The 23758-nt window shown below is 32.0% G+C and overlaps 1 protein-coding gene across 1 annotated transcript; it reads right to left on the bottom strand.

The window, feature by feature from the left end:
• Positions 1-2182: 2182 nt before the first annotated feature.
• Positions 2183-12525, bottom strand: Reg-5 (Rhythmically expressed gene 5). Its single transcript, XM_018516068.1, has 4 exons — positions 12209-12525; positions 6646-6817; positions 6381-6470; positions 2183-3017 (listed from the first exon to the last, which is right to left on the bottom strand). The coding sequence occupies exons 1-4, from the start codon at positions 12329-12331 to the stop codon at positions 2605-2607; spliced, it is 798 nt and encodes a 265-aa protein (XP_018371570.1). The 5' UTR covers positions 12332-12525; the 3' UTR covers positions 2183-2604.
• Positions 12526-23758: the final 11233 nt, after the last annotated feature.

The raw sequence follows: 23758 nt of genomic DNA, 5'->3' as shown, positions 1-23758 counted from the left end.
TGATATAACTATCATTTTTATATAATATTTACTATATAAAATATTATCATCACAAGATCTAAAATATAATATTACGTTAAATCTATATTCGCAGTGTTTTCGTATACATATATAGTCTTAATAATTTATTCATTCATACATATGCAGTAGTAAATATAATGACATGCACATCATGCACACATTTGCTATAATATATGTATATATGTATGTGTAGAATTTGTAGTCTAAATTAATAAAAGGAATTGTGGAAAAGCTAAGATAATAGACATTTAACCATCTGACTTGTTAATCTAAAATATTCATCTAAAAATATAAAAAATGAAAGCAGATTGATCACTTCAATTTTTGGATAAGCTGCTGATTTAAATAGACAAAAAATAGATATGTTGAACAAGGACTCTCTTTTATCAAATAAACAAAAAATAACCAAACTCGAGGCTAAAGAGTCAGCGCGGATGGAAGTGCGCAATAAATACTCGTTTACATTATTGGTTGTTTTTCAATATCTCATACATATGAATTTAAACAGATACCACTTCAGTTTTGGCAACCTGCGAGTGACTCTACATTAAGCGTTCGCGAAATCTAATATTGTTTAAGAAGTTTGCTGATGAAGATTCAAAAGAGAATCGAAACGTACACATTTTCAAGATTTTGAATAAAGATGAGGTCATCATCACATTGGACGGATTAACAAAATTACTTGTGTAAGATTTATTGCGCACTTTCGTCCGCGCTGACTCTTATTAGCCTTGAGTTTGAACGTTTTTTGTTTATTAAATAAACAACTCATTAATGCATTAAAATAATGTACCAAAATGACAATTATAAAACAGCAAAATGTTTGAGCTTATAGCAGCACATTAAAAAATAATCATTGTAGCATAAAAATTTATCATCTTTGAACAATTAGGTACAAAAAGTTGTTCCCTTATATTAAATTTCTTGTAATAAGAATGTTTCGCGCGTATGATGTGTATATGCATATGTGAATATTTATACATATATTATATCGCGTTAATTTTACTTTATCACATTATAATCTCATTAATCTCGCCTTTCGAATATATATTACATGTTCTATATTTTATCACACTTTAGTTCTATCTTATTGACATGTACTTAAAGTTAATAGTGGCAAATGTCTCAAGTATTTACAAAACGAAAATGAATACGTATAAATATAATAATCAATAGTAATCGTCACGTAAAAATATATACGTAATGTAGATTTTTTAAACATGCTGTTACTTGTTCACGCAAGCAACGATTTGCGTGAAAGTTCAATAGATGTAATTCATTGAGTATTACAATTGTCTAAATACAAATATATATTTGTGCAATTAGTTGTAAAAATTTTCAAATTTGCAATAAATTTTAGCAAACTGGTTATTATGCGTTAAAACGAATGATGTATATAATATTCAACGATTATTGATGATAATGAGATAACATAAGCAAAATACAATATTTTTCAGCGAGGTACATTAGTTCCTTTATGCGACTAATATCGCATATATATATCGAAGAGAAATAATACGTAACATATATTAAATTTATGAAAACAAAATATAGGAGAATTAATAAATTGCTGTTTTGTTGAAGAATAAAAATTGATTTAAATAATACGCTCGTGATGTTTTGCGTTAACAGTTTCGAGGATTTAAGATTAAAATTGCTCATTACAACCTAGGATAATTAATATATGATTTCATCAATATTTTTTGCCAAAGTTTTCTGTATGAGCCATGACAATCACATTGAGTATTAAATAAATACTACATATAATAAATGAATGAAATTAAATAAATGGAACTCGAATGATATTCATGGTCGGATTATGCTAGTGTTATTGAGACTGCGTATACGAATATATACATGTATTCCTGTCGGTTTGTATATTAAGAGAAAATCTAATAACCGACCAATCGTCAAGTTTCCAATTTATGCAATTCGAAAGAATTTATAAGCCACACTGGAAAACAATTTATTAAATTTTAGTAAATATTTGTTTCAATAGTACTAACGAAATATTTACTAAATATAAACATACATTTATTTGATTTAAGCATAATTTTTTATTTTGAGTAAATACTTATTTACTGTAAGTAAATATTTCGCTAGTACTATTGAGAAACAAATATTTATTAAAATTCAGCAAATTTTTTTTCCAGTGCATGAATTCTTCCAATTCACGCGGTTTAAATCGTGAACTCTTATCTCATACGAAGTTCCTCAGTCACATTCCACGCTCTGTATCTCTCATTCCAATAATAGGTAATATTCGATAATGCGGAGATTTCGAAAAACAGCGTACGACGATTCCTCTTTCGTACTTATCGCAATGACGATATCAGATAAATTAGAATGCGCAATGAATTAGTAATTACAGCTGATTATTATTACATCGTCTACGACGCGACTGTAACTGGTACCGCTTCAACTTTCCCCGTGTTTTCCATATCTGTGATAACAAACGTGGCTGCTGTCATCTGTCTTTCCGTAGGATCTTGATGGCGATTTATTTTTCGAAAAATCTCATTATCACGAAGCGATGCATCCGCGGGAAGTATCTCGTATCATATAGAAGAGACACGAGACATCTCAGTAGTAATGCACTCCGCGTTCGTTCAACGCGTCCCGAAACATCGTTCTTTCATAGGACAACGGATGGCGAAGACGTAACGCTTGCGATCGCCGATAATTCTTGTCATCGGCGATGAAGGACATCCTCCTCTTTAGCATCGACGGCTCGATCGTCCGTTTCCCGTAGAACTTGCTGCCACTCTTAGCTTCGATCTCTTCGATGGACGGCAGACGGGAATATCTGAGCTCGTCCGCGTCCTCGTCCTTCGGCAACGGGCGCTTCTGGTCCTCCGGAACCGGTCGGCCGTCCGGGTAGACCCGTATCACCATCGGTCCCGACAGATACGGCCTGCTGGACTCCGATGACTGGGTGTAATCTCCGCTCGCCACGGTCTCTTCACCGAGGCCGTTCGTCTCGCTACCGCTGTTCGCTGCAAGAAGAGAAAGAAAGAGATGGAATTAAACAAATGCGCCGACGTGACTTCGAAATTGACGTTGGTTTATAGTCGCCGAGGATTAAGTAACAGGTTCATTATACAGGCACAATGGATACCGGGAAGTACATGTGTCTTCCAAGCGAAATCCTTGTCCGTACTTCATTAAGATTCACCCGTTAAAGCTGTGCGAGCGGATCCCAAATTTCTTGATCAACGATGACTTTACGCAGAAATTAAATTACAATATTAAATTCATAATGTCAATTTATACTCAATTTGACCTTTTAAAGTCATTTCTATAAGTTATTGCTTCTACTTAATATGTCATTAATTTAATTAAAACAAAGGATATGTAAATAATTTATTATTTACCAAGTGTATAAATTAATATGGACGTTGCTTACTTTGAAACTACAGAAATGGATTGATTTACATTTTAACACACATAGAAGTTAAAAATATAAATTGGGCACTTTCCATTTGGTGACACAAATCGACACAAGTGTCCTTCTATCTTTATTGCTCACTGAATGTCACCAAATGGGAAGTACCTATTGTTATTTAAATCAAGGAATTGAGTTACCATTGTTTCTTTGATATTTAACAGTATGCGTGCGTAGAGTGTAAGAATCGCATTTGTATGCTTGGGACCAATTGTAATATCTTCAACAATTATAGAACTAGGTTCTTAATTCATTATCAAATTCTTGATATTTCGTGAGATAAAATTTGCATACGTATTAAATTAATTATTATTATAGTATTACGATTTTTAACACATTGCATATGATTGTATGTATAATATTATTAGTCTGTCTCTTGTTACAACTATAATAATAATTATTATCTATTTCCGAGAACAGGCTCCTTAGATTTTATCTTCGCTATTGGTTTTTAGTCGTGGGCGCTTTTATTTTGGTATGATAGAAAAAGAGCAGTACCGCGTGTTCCGATCCGTGAAAGGAGAACAAGATAGGTATGTACGTTTGTAATTCTTCGCGGGCAAAGATCATTTTGGATCAATGGCCCCTATTTTATCATCTCGCACACGTAGTTGTTTCTAAAGGCCTGTACGACCTCCGCATTATGATAATTTAAAATCTAATATCTGTACGTTAGTTCGTGCTCTCTTCGCTTCCGACAGCTAGTTGAATGTCGTCAATTTGTAGGCTACAAGGACTCCGCGAGGTAAACGTGCAGGAATTTGCCCTCGCAATGGATGAGTGCCATGTGTACATATTTGCGTGTGTATCTTCGGCCAGCGAAAGAAGAGTTTGTACAGTTATAAATTTCTCTACCATGAAATGTACAAGATAATTGCCATTGATTTCATGAAGAACTAATGATGTATAACGGTAATAAGAACATCGTATTTTTTGCTGTTTTTTCCCGTTAAATGGGATCGACGGGCAGTGTATAGAGAAGTCCCTTTTCTATTTCACTAGATTTCTAACACGATAATTGATCGGTAAACGCCTGAAATCACGGGCGTGCAACGCTTGCGGCTTTCATCGCGTGTCGATGCATCATTAGCGTATACGCATGTATATATATGGGCCAACAGAGAAAATGTGAAAGCCATCGTAGTGCGCCCCCGCGTTGGGACTCTCATCGTAGACATTGAGAAAAGTGACCTCCTTTCGCGATCTGTCCACTATCTATCAAAAGCTCGTTACGTGCGAGGATTGTCAGACTGTCAATAGATTGTCCAATGATGAATTAATAAAATTCTCCAAAGATATTTCTCAAACGTCTATTTTCTTACATGTAAATTAGATTAGAGTTCACCAGATACTTAATGTTGAAATTAATATTATTATACTAAAAAACAATGTAAAACTGTAATTTTTGTAACTGTTATTTATATCAAAGGGTTGCAATCAATTTAAACTGTTTTAATTAGATTTATTCTTATCGGACCTATTTCTCATTATATTACGTTGTTAAACTGTTTTACATTTAAATTTAAATTGAAAAAGGCGGGTACCTTTAAGAACCTACACTAGTTATTCGTGTGCGTTAAAAAATTCAAGTACAAACGTTTCAATCAAAAAATTTTAATGTACGAATAACTAGTATATACGTTCTTAAAAGTATCCTTTTTTAAAATTTATATATTTTTAGAACCATTATTACTGTTATTTAAATTTAAAAATTATCTGTTTTTAAAAATTATTTTTATCGAAAACATTTAAATTTGACGAACAATGAGCACTCGTGATTTGATCTAATTGATTTGTAGTTGAACGACGAATGTAATATGACTCCAATAATATCAGAGAATTAGTTCGGATCGGTGCAATGGACCGTATGATCCTTTCCTTTCTTTTTTCAAAAAGAAGGGAGAAAGTGCGTGGTCAATGACAATCAGCAAGGATTTGCTGTTTATCGGGCGCAATATCGTTAAGGGAGAAAAAAAGACTTTCTAGGAGCACAAGCGCGAACACGAGTGGGATCGAAACCGCGACTAAAACTTTCTCGAGGTACGACGTGTTTCCGTCCACGAGACCACGATCGCAGAGAGATCCCGAAACAAGGAAGAAGCAAATTTGCGAAATGTTTTTTCGATTAAGCTAACGCAGAGTGCATTTCCTTTTATCACATTATCTTATTACAATGGCATGTACACGCAACTAAAGCTTTGTAATTTTGTATAAGCGATTAAGAAAAAAATATTGCGCTAATTGGTAATTTTTATTGAATTTTATTGAAATTTTATATATGTTTCCTCTAGATTATAAAAAGATTGTTTTTATTTATATAGGATTGAAGTTTTGATTAATTCGTATATAGACATTAAATAAAGTAATAAATATGTAAAGATATGTAACTAATTTTTTTTTATTTTCGACAAAATGCTAAATAAATTGTAAAGCAAGATTTTGATTTTAATATCCTAACTTACTTACTCTATTCCTGAAACTTCATTGACTTTCTTTTTCTATAAATATTTTTTTTATTTCTTTTTGAAGTACAAGGAGCATCAAACCACAGCACAGATTGTTTTTTGTGATATTTAATATATTAAAATTATTCAAATTTAAATTAAACGTAAATTTGAATAATTTTAATATATTAAATATCACAAAAAACAACCTGTGCTGTAGTTTGATCCTTGTACCTCAAATTTATTATTATAAACCATTTTCTTATTAATTATATTTTTTATTTCTCATTTCTATATCACACAATATAATCTATTTTGATTTCTATAGATATAGTAAAGACTATAGTAAAGACTCTAAAGACTATAATAACCAATAATATTTTATACATAGTTTAATATTTAAACTCTATTTGATTGATTATTGTCGATAATAAAAGAGCGATTATTTCGATAATTTCTGGTACACTCACCTAAGTCGGCTACGGTCGTGAAGTAAGACTCCTCGGTTTCGTGGCTGATTCTTGATGCGAATCTGTTGCTTCCCACCATGGCGTGCCAAACTAAAAACAGGACATTACAGTAGCTTGAGTACGAGGTCGCTAAAGTGTCAAGGCCGGCGTTCTCTCGAAGTTTATTTGTATATTTATTCGATCGAATAAAAATAAAATCTCTTCCACGATATACAGCCAAGTAAATACGAAACCTCTTCTCAATATTACAGGAACGTTTCCTTACTCATTTCTTTCGCGCCACGTTGATAGGGGTCCAACCTGTCGAGGACATTGTCGTCCATGCTGGCAAGGCTTCGTATGCCGGTTACGAGCAGGTTCTTATTACAGTCCGGCCTCGAGGAATCAGCGCAAAACCGTGCCACTTGTTTGCTGAATAGTCCGTACAGGTGACTCATCTAAAACGAGAAAGGAGCAAGTCTATTTAGAGCATGCGATGGCCATTGATCCCATACGTTTGCGAGGAGCAAATGCGCGACACGTCGATTAACTTCGTGAGAGGAATGAAGTGAAAGAATGAAAACACGTGGAGCGCTTCCTCGATAGTTTATCTTCGACAGTACGACACTTACGTTCTGTCTTTAATGTCAGAGTCCATAATATGAACGTATCGCGCGCGTCGCATTCTGACCATGTCCGGTGAAACTCGACAATGTGTAACGTTGGCGACGGAACCGACAGTTAAAACCAACAAATATGTATGCACAATACGACGTCCCGTACATCACGTATCGAATTGCGCGATATACCGTCGTCTTTTCGCCGGTACGAATCGCATCAGTCGCGAGAAACGGTCACCGTTCTTGCGCCCGGTGGTGACGATAACGAGAACGATGTCCACACAGCAGAGTCCTTCTGCGGCTCGGTCCGATGACGCGCACATCCGATCTTAGAATTTCTAATGAAATAAATCTTCTGTAACGACGTTCTCATATCCCGCGGCCGTCTTTTTACGATTCTATTGGTCTATCATTCTCGCGTCGCGCGCGCATTTCGACACACTTCTTGGCGAGCCCATGTTTCTTGTGATCTTTACAAATTAAACAATCCAATCCATCTGCGAGATTACTCTTGACATACATTTGTGACTAAAAGGAATTTAAAAACGCGCTAAGAAAAAATGTACTAAATTTTATTACATATTTGTTTCCAATGGCATTAATTAAACATTTATTTACGGTAAATAAATATTTACTCATAAAAAAAATTATAGTTAAATCAAATTAATGGTTTTTATTATCAAATAAATATCTTCATATTTAGTAAATGTTTTTTATTAGTGCTATTTAAATAAATATTTATTAAGATTTAGTCTATTTTTTCAGTATGCTTTTAAAAAGATTTGAAATGTTTATAAAATGTTAGATTTAAAGACATATGTTTTGAAAACTTTTTAAACGTCTTAGGTCGGTATTCAGTAATATAGTTATGTTAAACTAGTTTTAGTTGGTTCTTATATTTAAGATCGTTTTAAGTACTGTCTTAAGGTATTATGAATCAATCAGAGAACTGTATTAGCATCTTAAGACATTAATTAAGACGGTCCTAAAATAGGAATGGACTATGAATACTGACTACAGAGTCGTATTCGTATCTTAAGACATTTATACTTATAACAATCTTGACATAAGTATAAATGTCTTAAGATACGAATGGTCTACGAATACTGAAAAGTTCCTTAAATATTTTCATAGCTAATTATAAGTGTGATTATGATTACTTTCTATATATGATTATCAAATATTTAGAAAAGTAAACTAAAAATCACAGAGAAAAGAACAAGACAGCGTCCTTTGTCTCGTCTTTCCTGCAATGCAATTACTGTTGTAGATTAATGTACCTTAGGTATGTGGTCAATGATAAATTATTGTCCCGTTTCCGCTGCGATTCCGGAAACTAAGAGAAAGCGGAGATGAGTGGGATTCTAGTCATACGCGAATTAGCGCGGAAAGACAATGACTACATATGCTGTTACGCTAGAGATACGCTCTTACATTTGGAAACAGCAATATTTGTACTTCGCGTCCATCAAATAATTAAGTTAACTATAGAAAAGCATACATGTATAAGTGAATCACATATTAATTTTAAAAACTGTTTAAAATTTAAATATTTAAAGTCTGAATAATTGAAAAAAAAAGAGAAAGAATTACTTCAATTTTGAATAAGTCTCAACAAATGTTCCTGATATACATAACTACTTGAAATTTGAAAATGTGACTTAAAATATACGAGAAAAAAAATACATATTTTAATTGCAAAATATTTTTTTAATTACTCAGAATTTACGTACTTGCAAATAATTCAAGTTATTTCAATCTTAGATATTTATTGTCAGCACAATTGTTTAAAAATATTACACTAAATGTTTTTTACTTGCGGTGCAACATGCTTTTACACATCTCTGAAATCGATTTTTAATCCGTACATTGACCCGAGCTCCTTCGAGAAACTGATCCTAGATACGCTGCACTGCTCTTGAACTTCAACTCAGCACTTACTCGTGCGATCGCTTTTACTTGCTTCAGGAGTATTACATGCACACGTTTAATCCGATATATACAGCCGCGAAATACCGTGTGCATAGCCTTGGCCAAGAGTACGAAGCACTTTCAATGACTGACGGTAATTCAACCTTAGTTGGCGTTCGCCAATTAAGGTTCTACACATACTGCATTCTATTTTTAACTTTAGAGCATGCAATTTGTGATAAATATCGCTGAATAAAAATAAATCTAAAAAAATTAAAAATTGACGTTTTCTTTATATTAATTTAATTAAAAGATTATCTATATTTTTTAATTCGATAGTCCAATAAACATTAAAAATAAATATCAATTATAAATATTAATTTGTGATATGCATATTTTAACTAATTTATGACCTCCTATACATTCATTGTGATGAGAATCTATGCAATTATCGTGTCATGGTGACGATTAACAGTCAGTGTAATTATCTTCCCGGTAGCAGATCGTCATAATCGCGATAATCTTCAGATTTTTACAATTGTTCGTCGCCAGTTAACGCTGCACTAAAGACATTCCATGGGAAACAGGGCTTTGAGATAAAGAATACGATCCGAGTGTAAAATCGCAAGCATCCGGCTATTGATTGATAACATCGAGGAGTTCGAGATTAAAACGAAGCTCCTGATTTCCACAACTCCACAATACCGAACGTGTCATTCGCACTAGACTATTCGCATCGTCGAAAGATTTATGATAGCAAGAAACAAGTGTTAGATTGCTGTAATGATTCGGTATTTGTCAAATAAGATTAAAATGAATTATATGATTTCTAAATAATCCACTCTCTTTCCGCTTTCATCAATTAAAATAATATATTTCTAATGGTAAGACTTTTTGAAGAAATAAATCAAAATAAATAAAAAAATGTAAGCCAACATAAACTAACATTAGATGGTGATGTGTAAAACTTGTGCGTGTTATTAACAATAATTGACAATTACAGACGTTTCGATCACAATTTTTATCATCTTCAACAACAAAACGATAATAGATTTAAATATTGAGCATTACATTAAATTTCTATATAAACTAGGCGTTTTAGTAGAACCACAAATATGTCGCGAGTATAAAGCCAGAAGTAATCGTCCGTGGATAAATCTTCAACCGTCTATTGCATTTGACAGAATATATTTTCCGATAGTTGGATATTAATGGAAATATTAAACGCATAATATCTCGGTTCTATTTACAAGTACAATTACTCGAAAAACGTATTTATTATATAATTATTTATAATGACAAATAATTATTTATAATGAAAATTATTTTATAATGACTTATTGGTTATCGCTATAATCTGAGGTCATATAAAGTCAGAACGCACGTATATCTGGTAACGATTATTTTGAGGATTTTATTAAAAAGCGTCAGAACAAAAAAAAATGAGTGTATTTGTAACTAGAATCTTAAGTAATTACAGGATAAAGGAATCCTTGCTGAACAAGAAACTCGAGACATAACGGAACCAGCAGTATTACGTGTCTTTCTTTTAATTAAATTATTTCAATTAAAGTAATTTACTCTTTTTAAAAAATTTTCTTTGAGAGAGAATTAAGAGAATTATTCTCTCTTTAAAAATCTTAAATCATTAATTTTATTTAAAATATATATCACATCTATACATATAATAGATAAAACAATATTATAATATTTATTTTTGAAAAATGTTTAAAACAATCAAAACTTAAAAAACTTTAAAATAAGATATCAGCTGCTTATCATTAATTGTAAAAATTATGAACATTGTCATTTGTTATTTAAAACATATAAAGGATTTATAATATAAGAAAAATGGGGATAGAAATCAACCTAAAGAAAGTTAAATAAATCATTCCGATATATTATTTTGTAAAATTTTGGGACATCGGAAATTTAGATTATTTAAAACAATCGAGAGTACATTATGCTTGTATTAAGATAAACTCAGACAAATCAATCTCGATTATTCCTTGCGTAAGAGCTAAGTAAGTAATAAGCACAAAGTAATAAAATCAGTTTAATCTTTTTAAATCCTAATCAATTATCTTTTTAAATCCTAATCAAATTATTATAATAAAAGAATTGTGCATATATTATATATTTCAAATTATTATAAATAAGGTTTTCAACGAATACAGAAATTCTAAGATATTTATCGGATTTAACTCATGTTAAATTTATAAATAGATATCCTAGTTTATTGACACATCACTGAGAAATTCGTGCAAGTACAATACAAATGCAATCGTAGCAACCGAATACGCCCAACACGTGATTCAGATGCAACGCACTTGCATCGGATACACTCGATTGTTCGGTGAAAGTCCACTGAATAGTTGATATCACGAAGAGATATTTGCAACATCTCTCATTCGCGGTTTCATGGGAAACTATAAGTGAAAGAAGTTTAGCGGCTACAATTTTGAAGATAAAAAAACTTGGATGGACGGAAATGAAGTTATGGCGAAAAATAAATATTTTTGTGCTTATCTTTTTTTAAATAATTTGCAAAGAAGAGAGACGTCGTTAAGAGTGTCTTCTTCTCTATACTAATACAAGTGAGAACGCAATGTATTCTGACGGGAACAGCGGTAAGTAATATCTTTCTCTTTTGTGTAAAATTTTATTCCAAAGAAAATAGAATGCGAATAAAAAGTCTTTTTTTACACTATATAACTATAAGTGTTTTCTTTTTTGTATCTTTAATATTTTTACGTATCTATGTATTTTTTATATTTCTGCATTCACATAATCTATCACTGTAAATAATCAATAAATTCGTGCAATAGTTTGTGTTCACTTATTATACAAATATACTTTTACTTATTACACGAATTATATTAAATTGATGTAAATAATTTTTCATATTTGTCAAATAAAGATAGAAAAAAATTGCACAATTTCGAAGCAACGTTCATCAGTTAAAATAGTATCGTCAATGCATTCTAATAAAATTTTCTTGCTTGAGAAGTTTTTCGAACTCTTACTTGAAAGTCTCAAATATTAAAAAAAAAAATCAGGTATATAGTTTTATTAAAAAAAATTTTTTTAATCAGATAACTTTAACAAAATTAGACTTCACTTAAAGCAATGCTTTAAAATGCTTTACTTAAAGCAGTGCATTGAAATGTTCAATAGCTTCACTCAAAGCAGAATTCAATTTGAAAAAAAGAATAAAAAAGAAAGAAAAAAAAAATCCAATAAATTTCTTACGCCAAACTAATAGTATCAGCAGAAAATGTAATTAGCAGAATCGACAGAGGGATGATCCGTACTCACTTTCTCGTCTCTCGAAAGAAATTCCCACATCGGTATCGCTGAGCCGGTGACTCGCATCATCACGCAGCATCCAAGCAGAATGCAGGTAGCAATCTTCGCGATGGAAATCCCGCTGATCATCATTATGCTTGCTCTCCTTTTCCGCTTTCCGTCCGTTCTCGACGTCGCGACACTCGTTTCACGCCGGCAGGTGCGATCACACGTGCGGTCACAGGTGCAATTGTCGCCGTCACGATAAACAATCAATAACAAGCTCAATCTCGTTCTCGTCACAGGATCGTGCTGCGATCGATCGTCTCGTGTATACTGAGTCTCTATCTCGTTTGTCGCTTCGTTTTATGTTGCCTCGCACATCCAGTGGCGACCACGCGTCTCTGAGTGCCCCCACTTTGTCCATCTATCCGGATTTCGTACACACGTCAGTACGAGGAGCGGAGTCCACGGGATCCGGAACGTATTTACGCGCTCTAGGAAATCACGCTGACGCGACGCAAATATGCGGGAGTGCGGAAAAAAAAAGAAGGCATTCCTTAATTTCATTCGACGCGCCACGCCGAAATTCCTGCGCAAGACAAGCACACTAAATTGAAGAAAGCTTGAGATCCTCTTTCGCGACGTAGGCTGATGGGATAAGATGGAGATTTATTGGTGCCGTAAATTGTCTATTTGATACGCTGCTTCGCACGATTTAACGATCCGTAGATTTTTTCTAGCATTGCCAGAAAAAAAAAAAAAGAAATTCGACGGAATACACAATTAATTTTTCATTGCTCCGCAAAGTTTTTACATGCTCAGAAATTAGGATAACGTCGAAAGACGTTTGTAAAGAACTGGTACAGCGTACGTAGTACTACTTAAAGGTTTACAAGCGTTTATCGAGTCGAAGATCTTAAATGACATCCTGACTGGTTTTCAATCGAGAAGTCCAAGTCCTTTTAGAAGTGAGAAAAAATATATGGCGCGAGGAGAAAGAAATATGTATTTTTTAAAAAGTAACGTTAATTTTTAGACGAAAATATATTGTACTAATATTTAAATAAGTTTTGCGGAGCGCGCTTAACGCAAAATCGCATAGGTATATATATTATTTTACATAGCAATATTTACACTCTAGGAAATCCCTGACACGATCAAGGATGTAAAAGAACGCAAAAAAAGCGCTCCTTAATTTTATTCGGCGCCACGCCGAAATTCCTGCGCGTGATCCACCGCAAAGTTGAAGAAAGTTTACGGTTCCCGCGGTGGAGTGAAATGAATGAGATCCAAGGTGAGAATTCGTTAATGTCATAATTATGCTTATTAAGTATACATCATCTTTATATATTATTTTATGTCAGTATTTATGCGATCTACGAACTCACGCCGACGCGACACAGGTATGCAGAAAGTGCAAAAAAGCACCTCGTAATTTTATTCGGCGCCGCGTCGACATTCCTGCGTGAGCCACGCAGCGCCAAAGTAATCGCTTTTCGTAGCGGAAAAATATCCCTCCTATCCCAAGATTTTTATTAATTAATTGAGAGATATCGCGGCAAATCTCTACAGAACAAATTGCACGTAATTAGAAAAAGTGAGATGATTCAAATGTGTGTTACAAAAATTTATCAAAACTTATATATAATTCGCGATTATCAGGAAAATATCGTAGGTGACTTTTAAAATCGTTGAAGACCACTTTAGGATGAAGCTTATATCGCGATTGATCGCGTTAAGTAATTTGCTTTGTATCCATTTCTACCAATGTAAGGTACTTAATCTATTATTTAACTTTAATCTTGGTTTAACTTGCTTTTTATATTCTTCCAGTTTTAAAAATTAGAAAAAATTAGAAAAATTAAACTGATAATTAAAATTAATCTACATTGGTAGATATAAACCTTAAGCTTAAAGTACAGAATCGGCTGCTGAGAAGACGCACTTGAAAAGGGGCTCGATCTTGTTTGTCCAGTTCTTCTATCTCGGCATTCTTAGATCATATTCCTTGGGATGTAATTGAGGCCTTAAGGGCAATTCTTTTTCTTTCGAGTCTGCGAGATTGTCCGGCGAAGTTCTAAAAGCTGTTTTTATGATGATTTTACAACTTTCCGACTTACGTCATCGCACATATGATGCCGAAATTTTCAGCAAATCTAATAAGACGTATCGCACGTATTTTATTAACGATCCTCAGTGTTTTACATATACTTTAGAAATACTAACCGAGGCCAAGGCTTTATCGTTTCTATTTAACCCTTTATTTTTAAGTTAAATAAGGTTACTACGTTGTCCTTGATTTAAGTAATTTATAAGTAAAACACATGCTAGAATAGAAAGAAGAAATTTTTAATGACGAAATTAACATAAATTACTAAGCAGAGTTAAATTATTTTAAGAATAGTCTAATACATTTCGCGGGTTCATAAAGCCTAAACGTAAACAAGAAAAATTTATGACAGCAATAAACAAGTAGATTCACGATCGAGATATACTAGTCCGTGTATGGAATGTCCACATTCCACGAGTTCTGTGAGAAGCTAATTTTTCTTCAATGAAAATCTCGTGAGGAATCATTGCTTTATGAAAGATTTTGTTATTAAGTAAAATTTAAAATAAAATTTTTGTTAATTAAAATCCAATTCATTTCAAAATTAAATTCAAAGTTAAATTAATTAAAAAATTTTAACTTTTTAATCAATTTTAAAACATTAAATTTTTTTAGTGTTTTTCTTGTATCCACAAATTAATTTTCATTCCATCTTTAAAGCTAACAATTTGAATAATAAATTACATTTACTAAGAATAGATAACTTTTTTTTAATTTAGTGAACAAAATTTAGTAACAGATTCGCTTTACAATACATTCAGAAAAAAATATCTATTTTACGAAAAAAAGGTCGTTATATCATCGAATAAATATTTATGCTAGCAACGTACAGTCACTTTCGTATCATACATTCAAATAAAGAAAGTATTCTTGTAGAAAGTATAATTTTACTGCGAAAAATTTCTTTTTTCTATACACATATAGGGTAAAATCAGGGATTATGACATAGACTACTAATATGGAATAGTGGCTTATTTTTTAAACAAAGCATTGCAATCTGGCGGCAATCGCTGAAAGTTATTGCAACTGTTACCAAACATGTCATAACAAGCAATGAATTCGGTCCGACCAACCGTTTTGATACAATTAACATTTATTTTCGTTACGTCAGGAGATCCAGCAGCTTTTTCTAAAAAGTATTCTCACAAACTGAAGGTATTTTTTAATGCTTATATTGCACAGACGCTTTTAATAATGTTGCATGAACAATATTATGCAGATTAATTGCTATTTCAAACTTATTTATTGCTACGGAAAAACTTTATTTGTCACATGCAGGTAATGTGGAATACATCGAACATTATCATTAAAATAAATATTAACGTTTGAAAATATAATTTTTTTATTCTTCTTCTTGTGAATAATGTTTATTTTAGATCCTAATGTTTATTGTACGTCATAATTTAATGATTCAAGATTGTCCATGCGTATAAATAACGTTCGTAATGATGCTATTATTTTTTCTGTGTTATTGTACAATATAAAAATTAAACAGTTTTCTATTTTTCTTGATCAGTTTATGTAAATAAACAAATTTGGACTTCATTTATTGTGTTATTTAGTACTATGGTCAAAATTTCATTGGTATTCCATATTACATCCCATTTTTTAGACCCCCCATTTTCTCACTTTTGACTTTTTTGTTAATATTGACGTTGGACTTAAATTTTGGTGACTTTTATTTATTTGATGTTGTAGCTAACATATTCCTTAAGAGTTCTGTGTAAATTTAAAGTCTTCATATGCATTTATATCAGAGCAATGTTAATTTAAAAAAAGCTATTCCATAATCCCTGCTTTTATCCTACTCACGATATTTTGAACAGTAGATAAGGGTAAGTGAATGACACGAATATTGCGGTGACTGATCGCGAACGAGCATCACATCGAGCATAATCAAATAAATGCGTGAGCGGAGTGTCAATTAAAAGCGACACCGATTGTGTTGTCTGTATGCGATCGTATCGACGTGGGTCTGTCAGGAAGGCTTGCGGCCAGGTAAAACGTAATTCGTAACAGCAGTGCAGGGTATACATAACGCCTGTCGTGTTATTTATTCAACGTGCGCCTATGGCATACGAGAATAAAATTTGTACATCATTTCCCAATTTCACTTTCACATTCGTCTCTTTTCGTGCGAATGATCAGTAACCACACGTAGACGTCGTCCAGATAACTTATGCCAAGTGTTTCGAATGATCGATCGCGTCAAAAGAGTCAGGATGTTTCGTATCTGATTGCACATTGTGAGTAAAAAGCAATTTTCATCGCGCAGTTAAAAGCAATTTCGATTTATATTTCAATGTTGCAATTTTTTTGAAGATAGGAAGTCGTTTGGGAAACCGCAAGACTTTCCTTTTAGCTTCAGAGGTATCAAATAAGTAAAGAAGCGCCAAATACGCTTGAGGCTGGATCTTGGTACTTAATGATATTTCTATGTAGTTTTTAAATACATTTTTCAGTTATATAAACAGCACGCCGATTACTGTCGGACTTAAAACGTAATATCGCAAACTAAAACTGAAATAGTAATATCACAAATTAAATTGATCGTCAATTTAATGATGTTATAATAAGCATCTTAAAACAGTCAGGAGGATCTCAATTCAATCCATAGTTGAAATGAAATTTTTCGCAATAAGATTTTTGCAATATAAAAACGCTTATCATTATTAAATTGACGATTAATTTAATTTATGATATTTCAACTTCCATTTGTGATTGCGTTTCAAGTCCAAAAATAATTGGCGCAGTGTTTATATAATTAAAAAATGAAAAATATGTACATAGAAATATTATTATAGGCACTAAGATTTAGCCTCGACTGTATTTAACGCTTCTTCATTTGATTTATTCATGTAGCGGTTTAATCTAACTTATTATTATGTATTTAAAAAATCGTTTTTGAAAACTGAATAATTCTTTAAAATAGGAAAATTAATTTTAGAATCTTTTATCGCGTTATTACGAATATGTGATCCGTTATAATCTGACAGAACATCGTTTTCCTCTCTTGAAACTTCGCGCTCCACACGTTTACGTGACTTCTACATTCACTGTGCGAGCAGCTCGGGAAAATTCACGCGTAGGAAATCGAACAATGGCATTTACGATGCTTTTCCGTGGCGATGACCAACGTGAGAATGCCAGAATGCAAACATCGCCACTCGAGCGTGTTCACGTGCGTATTCTGCGTGTAACCTCACAGCACGTTCATGCTGAGGGATAACACACCTCACATTATACGTGCAGTTATGCGGTGCGAATATGCATTTGCTTTTACCGCAACGAGTGCCGTTCCCAGTAATCTTTCAGATTAGTAATTTCATCGACCCGCCCGTTTAATAGTAAGATTTGCGCTTGCAACTGCGAATATAATGAGGACTAAACTCAATAATTACTTCAATAATTTTGCATAATTTGGCTGAAGGAACAATGCAAATGTTTGTTTAATTATCGTCGCAATTACATCGACATCCTTTCTTAATTATGATAAATTATTATTGATAAAGTTTCCTTTATTAAAAGAAATATATATATATATATGTATACATGTGCAGTTATTCTCTTTATATTTCATAAAGTAATAATAATTTTCTGTAAGATATAGTTTACTAAACAATAAATAACTTTTATTTAAAAGATATTTTATTAGCAGAATTTTTGCCTAAATAAAACGTTTTGAGCTAAATTTATTATTCACCAAAAAAAGCAAATAACGACTGGATATGAAACCATTAAAAGAGAAAGATGCATAATTTGTATAATTTAATTAACATTTATTTTATAATCATAGCCTTTAATGACACCTTTAATGACTTTATAAAAATTTAACAAGTAATAAAATGTTATTTTTATTTTTAATTGTATACGTATATTAATTGTAATTTTAACATATTTAAAGACTACTTTTAATAACTAAAAGATAAGTCTAATAACTAAAAGATAAACAGAATATAATAAAATAATAAAATGTAAAATATTATAGTAGATAGGAGAAAAAGTAGAATTATATGTGGAAAAGAATTTTATGAAAAATATCCTGCAGAATAGGTCTGAGATATCAAACTAGCAAAACAACAAATATTTGCATCTGACAGAAATATTCAAGGTGGTCAAGTCTCACCCTGCAGAACAATAGCGAGCTATGTCGCACTTATGACTTCTGTTTTACATATCTTGTGCCTTATCTATGCGCGACTAATAAATTTATTGTGTAACAACAGGCGGAATTAATTCGTTTCGGCACGTAACGTTGTTCCTTAATTGGTAAGGAGAGTATCATCGTGATGAAATCACATCACGGGATTCAAATCGTCTAGAAACTGACGAAGGTATATCCCGTTACCATCGCATGCATCGTGCAATTTGAATTGAATTGAATCTCTAATTACGTTTCTAGGATAAATTCTATCTCCGCGAAATTAGACAAACGTATCAAGTAAATATATACGCATCAAGTAAATATATGGTGCGTCGCTTTCAGAGGGTCTGTCACAACTGTCAGAAATCGATTCGATTCCTCTCGAAATATACTATTGCACACAAAAATCTAAGCGACATTTTTTTTTTTTCATCGACTCAATCTTAGATTTCAAAGGGATCAAAGCTAATACTATATTTGATTCCTATAAATTATCAGCGAAAAGGTGAGACATACAGAAAAACTTTTACTAAAAACTTTCATGATTTTTTATATACTTTATAACTATATACTTAGATTTTTCAAAAATCTAATATTTTGAAAAGATTCCATTTCCATAAGATTTGAAGGATCATTTAACCCGTTAAATCTCAAATTAGGCTGATATAAAAAAATTGGTGTTTCTTAGAATTTTGTGTTTAACAACATATTTCACAGAGAATCAAATCGATTCCGAGCAATTGTGACATGCCCCTTGTCAGCTAAGAGTCTTGAGAGATTTTAAAGTTAGAAAAAAAAGAAACAAATAAGCGAATAAATTGTTAGTCGAAGGCAATGACGGATTCGAAATCGTACAGGATGCTGTCATCGCTCAGCCGTAAAACTTTGTTAATCGAGAATCAGCCAATTAACGCGCGCCGTCACCGGTGTCCCTTGACCTCCTGTGATGTTCTTCGCACTTTTAACCGGGTATGGCGCGCATAATTGGCGTGTTCTTCGATCATCCTTCATGACGGATATCCTTCCACGCTGATGATGTCGAAGACTGAAAGGATGACTACACTCGTACGTAGTCGCATCGAGGTCGAGTTCGCACACAGTTAATTGAATTGGAAAGCAGAATGACACAATCTAAAACGCACGGCTTGGTGCAAAACGCAGTCCACATCTATATTTGTCGCGATGGCAAATAATTCGCGATCAGAAATCACTTTTTTCTTACAAGCAGCGATTATGTAAAAAAAATTATGAATTTATAGCTTTAATGTCCCGACTCTACGGAATGTTCTTTCTGCTGCAGATTCTTTGGTCGATTTTGCGTCAGTAAAAATGAGGAGTTTTTGATAAACTAAACTTTAAAAACAAAAACAGGCAATTCGTATTTCTTAGTTAATTTTTCAAAAACTTTTTGCAATTCATATTATGATAATTTCTCATTAAAGAATGCCGGTTCTTATTAAAATTTGATCAAAATAAATTAATTTTGTCGTAATAGGTCAAGATAATATTTCCTTTTCCTCATTTTTCCATGATCTTATTTAAGGTTACGTCTGCGGAGTCCTTTGCGCTAAGAGGAAATATTGCATATACAATATGTATGTTGATGTTATTTCTTACAATAACTTTTTAAGAATTTCAATGAGACGATATTTGTAATGATTTGTTATGACGTAAATGGTTCCAACAAAAAATTCATGAATTTTTTACATTCGTCTTGCATTTTTTAGCGGTATTCTCCCATATCAACTGAAAGAGTCTTTGGCAGCTTATAAGGTATTAATTAATGACATAACGACAAAATTGATTGGAAAATTCCGCAGTTTCTCACATAAAAATATTTCACACATAGATTTGATAAAAATAGCTTCTGCTTTCTGTACACGGATGCAATTCGTGGCAACCAGAAGTTGTACGATCCCGTACAAATATATCTGTTTCGTCATCTTGAGCGCATGTAACTGTATGTCTATGTTATGCATTGTTCATCTAGGTTACGTGGAAGAATGATAATTATCTCGAAAGAGAGAAAAAGAGAAAAAAAGAATGTCGAGAAATTTATAGAAAAAATATATGTATATGAAAATATATAAAGAAGATAGTGAAAAGAAGAATGCGAGAAAGTAACAAATCTACATTAATTTGATTTGCGATCATCTTTGTTAAATATAATATTATTTGCTAATTTGTATATAATCTTTGAATATTTTAATAAATTTTGAGGAATATAGCTTAAATTTAGCTGTAACGAGAAACTTTAATAATAATTCTAACTTAAATAATATTTCTTCTATGATAAAGAGTTCTTGCAAATCAGTTGACTTAAAAAAACATAATAATTATTTGTGCCGAGTAATGAAGTAACGTGTGCATTTTCTCAATGTCTTGTATTCATATAAATATCTTGTAAATCATTTCAATTTGATCATCAATACGTAGAAATATAAATGCGTCTGTAATTCTATATTACCCGACTTGATGACCCTGCTAAATTAAATTAGTGTTAATTTATGCGTGAAGTAAACTTTTTGCCGGAAGTGAATCGGTACCTGACTATATCTTTCTCAACAGGATATTTTTGATAGTTATGGAATCAATTTGTAAGTTACGACTTCTTTAACAGCATTGACTATTAACTGAATGTTGTAGTGGAACAATTTGACTTTGAGTAGACATTACATAAAGTGTCGTTGTCTGCTTCCTGGTAAAATCTGGAATTGAAATGGACGTAATGATTCACACTTTATTTTTCAACGTCGCAAACAAATATAAATTTAAAAAATAAATATATTTAAGTAAATATATTTAAAAAATCTATCTTATAATAATTCTTCTATATCTCGTAAATAAATAATACGATATGGAAATGTTTTAATTCTCAAAATGGAAAATTGTTTCTCTAGACACCAAATTTTGAAAGGTACACTGAAAAAAAAATATATAACTTTATTGATGAAAATGACGTCAATAGCATTATTTTAATTAAAAATTATTTTGTTAATTCACAATAACACTATTAATGATACAAATACGTCTTGTTCGTGTTTTAATAAAATTTTATGTTTCATTAATACTTTTATTAAATAAACAAAATTATTTTCAATTAAAATAATGCTGTTGATGTAATCTTTTTTTTTCAATGTAATATTAGGAGATTTTATTCTTTATTCTCTTGAATTTTATTATTTTTGCGCAGAATTACTTCCTTCCTGATTGCGGAGCATCAGAAACCTCAGCTTACCACAATCATCATACTTGCTTCAACATCAGATTGACCATGGCAATTACATAATTCAAATTTAACCGAGTGCTTGTTTGACACATTTGGAATAATATCACGCAATCACAGTGTTGAACGTTTCGCGCAACAATGATTCCTGTGCCCATCGATTGCAACGGAATGCAGAAGGACGAGAAAGCGGAAGTGGGTCAAAAAGGGGACTGTTAATCGTTTCCTGTTTTTCGATTTCCTTTTCATTACGTTGCACAGTGTACAATTTAAAACAATAAAAATATTTTACTTGATTATATATAAATATAACAATTAATACAATTAATTCTATATTAACTATTAATTGTTTAATTAAAACAACTTATAGATAAATTTGAATTATATAGAAAAAGTAAAAAATTTTAAATAATATATAAATTTATAAAATAGTATATTATACATATTTTTTCTATGTTTTAATTAATTTATATTAATAAATCCAAACAGCCTTATACTTATTTATCAAAAAACACGGTGTTTCGCGCCAAATATAGCTAGCGTGAAATCTTTCCGTGTTTTTACGCGAGCCGGCGAGTGATCAATCTATTTCAAAATGTTATATGAAATAATATCTTTCCAATAATATATAACGTCACACAATAATGGTACATAAAAAATCGACCAGATCTCCATCTATCGGCTATACGTAAAAAAACTTTTTCTCTAACCCAATATAACAAATTTACATTTTTAAAAAAAGGTAAAAAAATGCCGCCGAGTGTGAGTGCTCCTATTAGAAAAAACCATTATATAAATTATAAATTATTATACGCGTTTGTATGTGTGTTTCTTGAAGAACAAAATGATCCTATTCCGAATCGATTCCAAACCTATTTTCCAAACTGTCAAAGTAATAGTAATTTTTTTTCGAAAAATATGTGAAGTCTTTAAATTGCGCCAATTAAAGACAGAAAATACATTTAGTTGAAACACTAATGTTGTATAACTACTTTTAAACAAAAATACATTTAAGAGTATCTAATTAAAATAAAAAAATTTTTTATGTAGAAAACTTGGCATCGCTAGCAAACTTGGCTTGATCTAGCGGCGCCAAGTTTTTTTACATAAAAAATTTTTTAACTTAACATCTAAATTTTAGATAAATCTATTTCAACGAAATATAATAATAACATATCTGTGAAAAAATGTAGGATATTTCCACGTAAGTACAACCAAATATTTTTTCTCATTCTTTGGCGAATGCGAAATTTCGTATTTTTCATCAGCAATACGTAAACGGCACGTGCGAAGAGCCGCGTCGATTTAATCATTATTCAATGATTACCGGAGAGATACGCAGGGGTTTTCAGTCCCACAATCGATCGATGACGCCGTGGTCAAAACATGTGGACTGAGTCGTTACATTAACACAAGTCGTAGAAGTGAAAAAAAAAGAGATTCCAGTTTCGATGATCATAATTTCTCACCTTTCTTGGAATGTGGGAATTCGTATAGGAATGGATTACACATATTCGTGTAATTCTGCCTCTCTAGGTCATCGTACTATAACGACGACAAGAGCAACGAAGATAATAATGACAATTATGAAAATAATGATCAAAATACGCCTACGATCGCTTTGTAAAACATTACGTTATTTCGTAAAAATGAGTCGGAAGTTGTTGAGCATTACCGATTGACCTTCGATGTGTATAATATTAAAAATAACAAAAAAGAAGAAAAAGACAAAGATCGAAGCACACAAATTTTAGATGGATAGTAACGACGATGGGCAAGAATTAGTGATTATATGACTACAATTCGCACGTTAAAAATTGCGAATTTTACAAGGTGGTATCGTCATCGTTTTCATCGGCATTGTTATCGTCACACAAAGCAATGCAAAAACCGGCGATGAGAACAATATTATGACTGATTAATGGCTGGCAGAACTTGATAGGGAATTCCGTGAGATGGGTACGTCAATGTGAATTAATAATTTATTGAGAGAGAAGTCAAGTCGAGCGTGCCAATGAATAAGTAAGAATTCCGTGACGAACGTATTTATTTTGTTCGCAAAAATAGAAAATCGCTCGGCCTCTGAAGGCCGTACCT

Source organism: Trachymyrmex cornetzi, unplaced genomic scaffold (genome assembly GCF_001594075.2).
Source record: "Trachymyrmex cornetzi isolate Tcor2-1 unplaced genomic scaffold, Tcor1.1 scaffold61, whole genome shotgun sequence".
NCBI lineage: Eukaryota > Metazoa > Arthropoda > Insecta > Hymenoptera > Formicidae > Trachymyrmex > Trachymyrmex cornetzi.
Note: the sequence above shows the minus strand (reverse complement) of the source record. Positions and strands in the feature narration are given on the sequence as shown.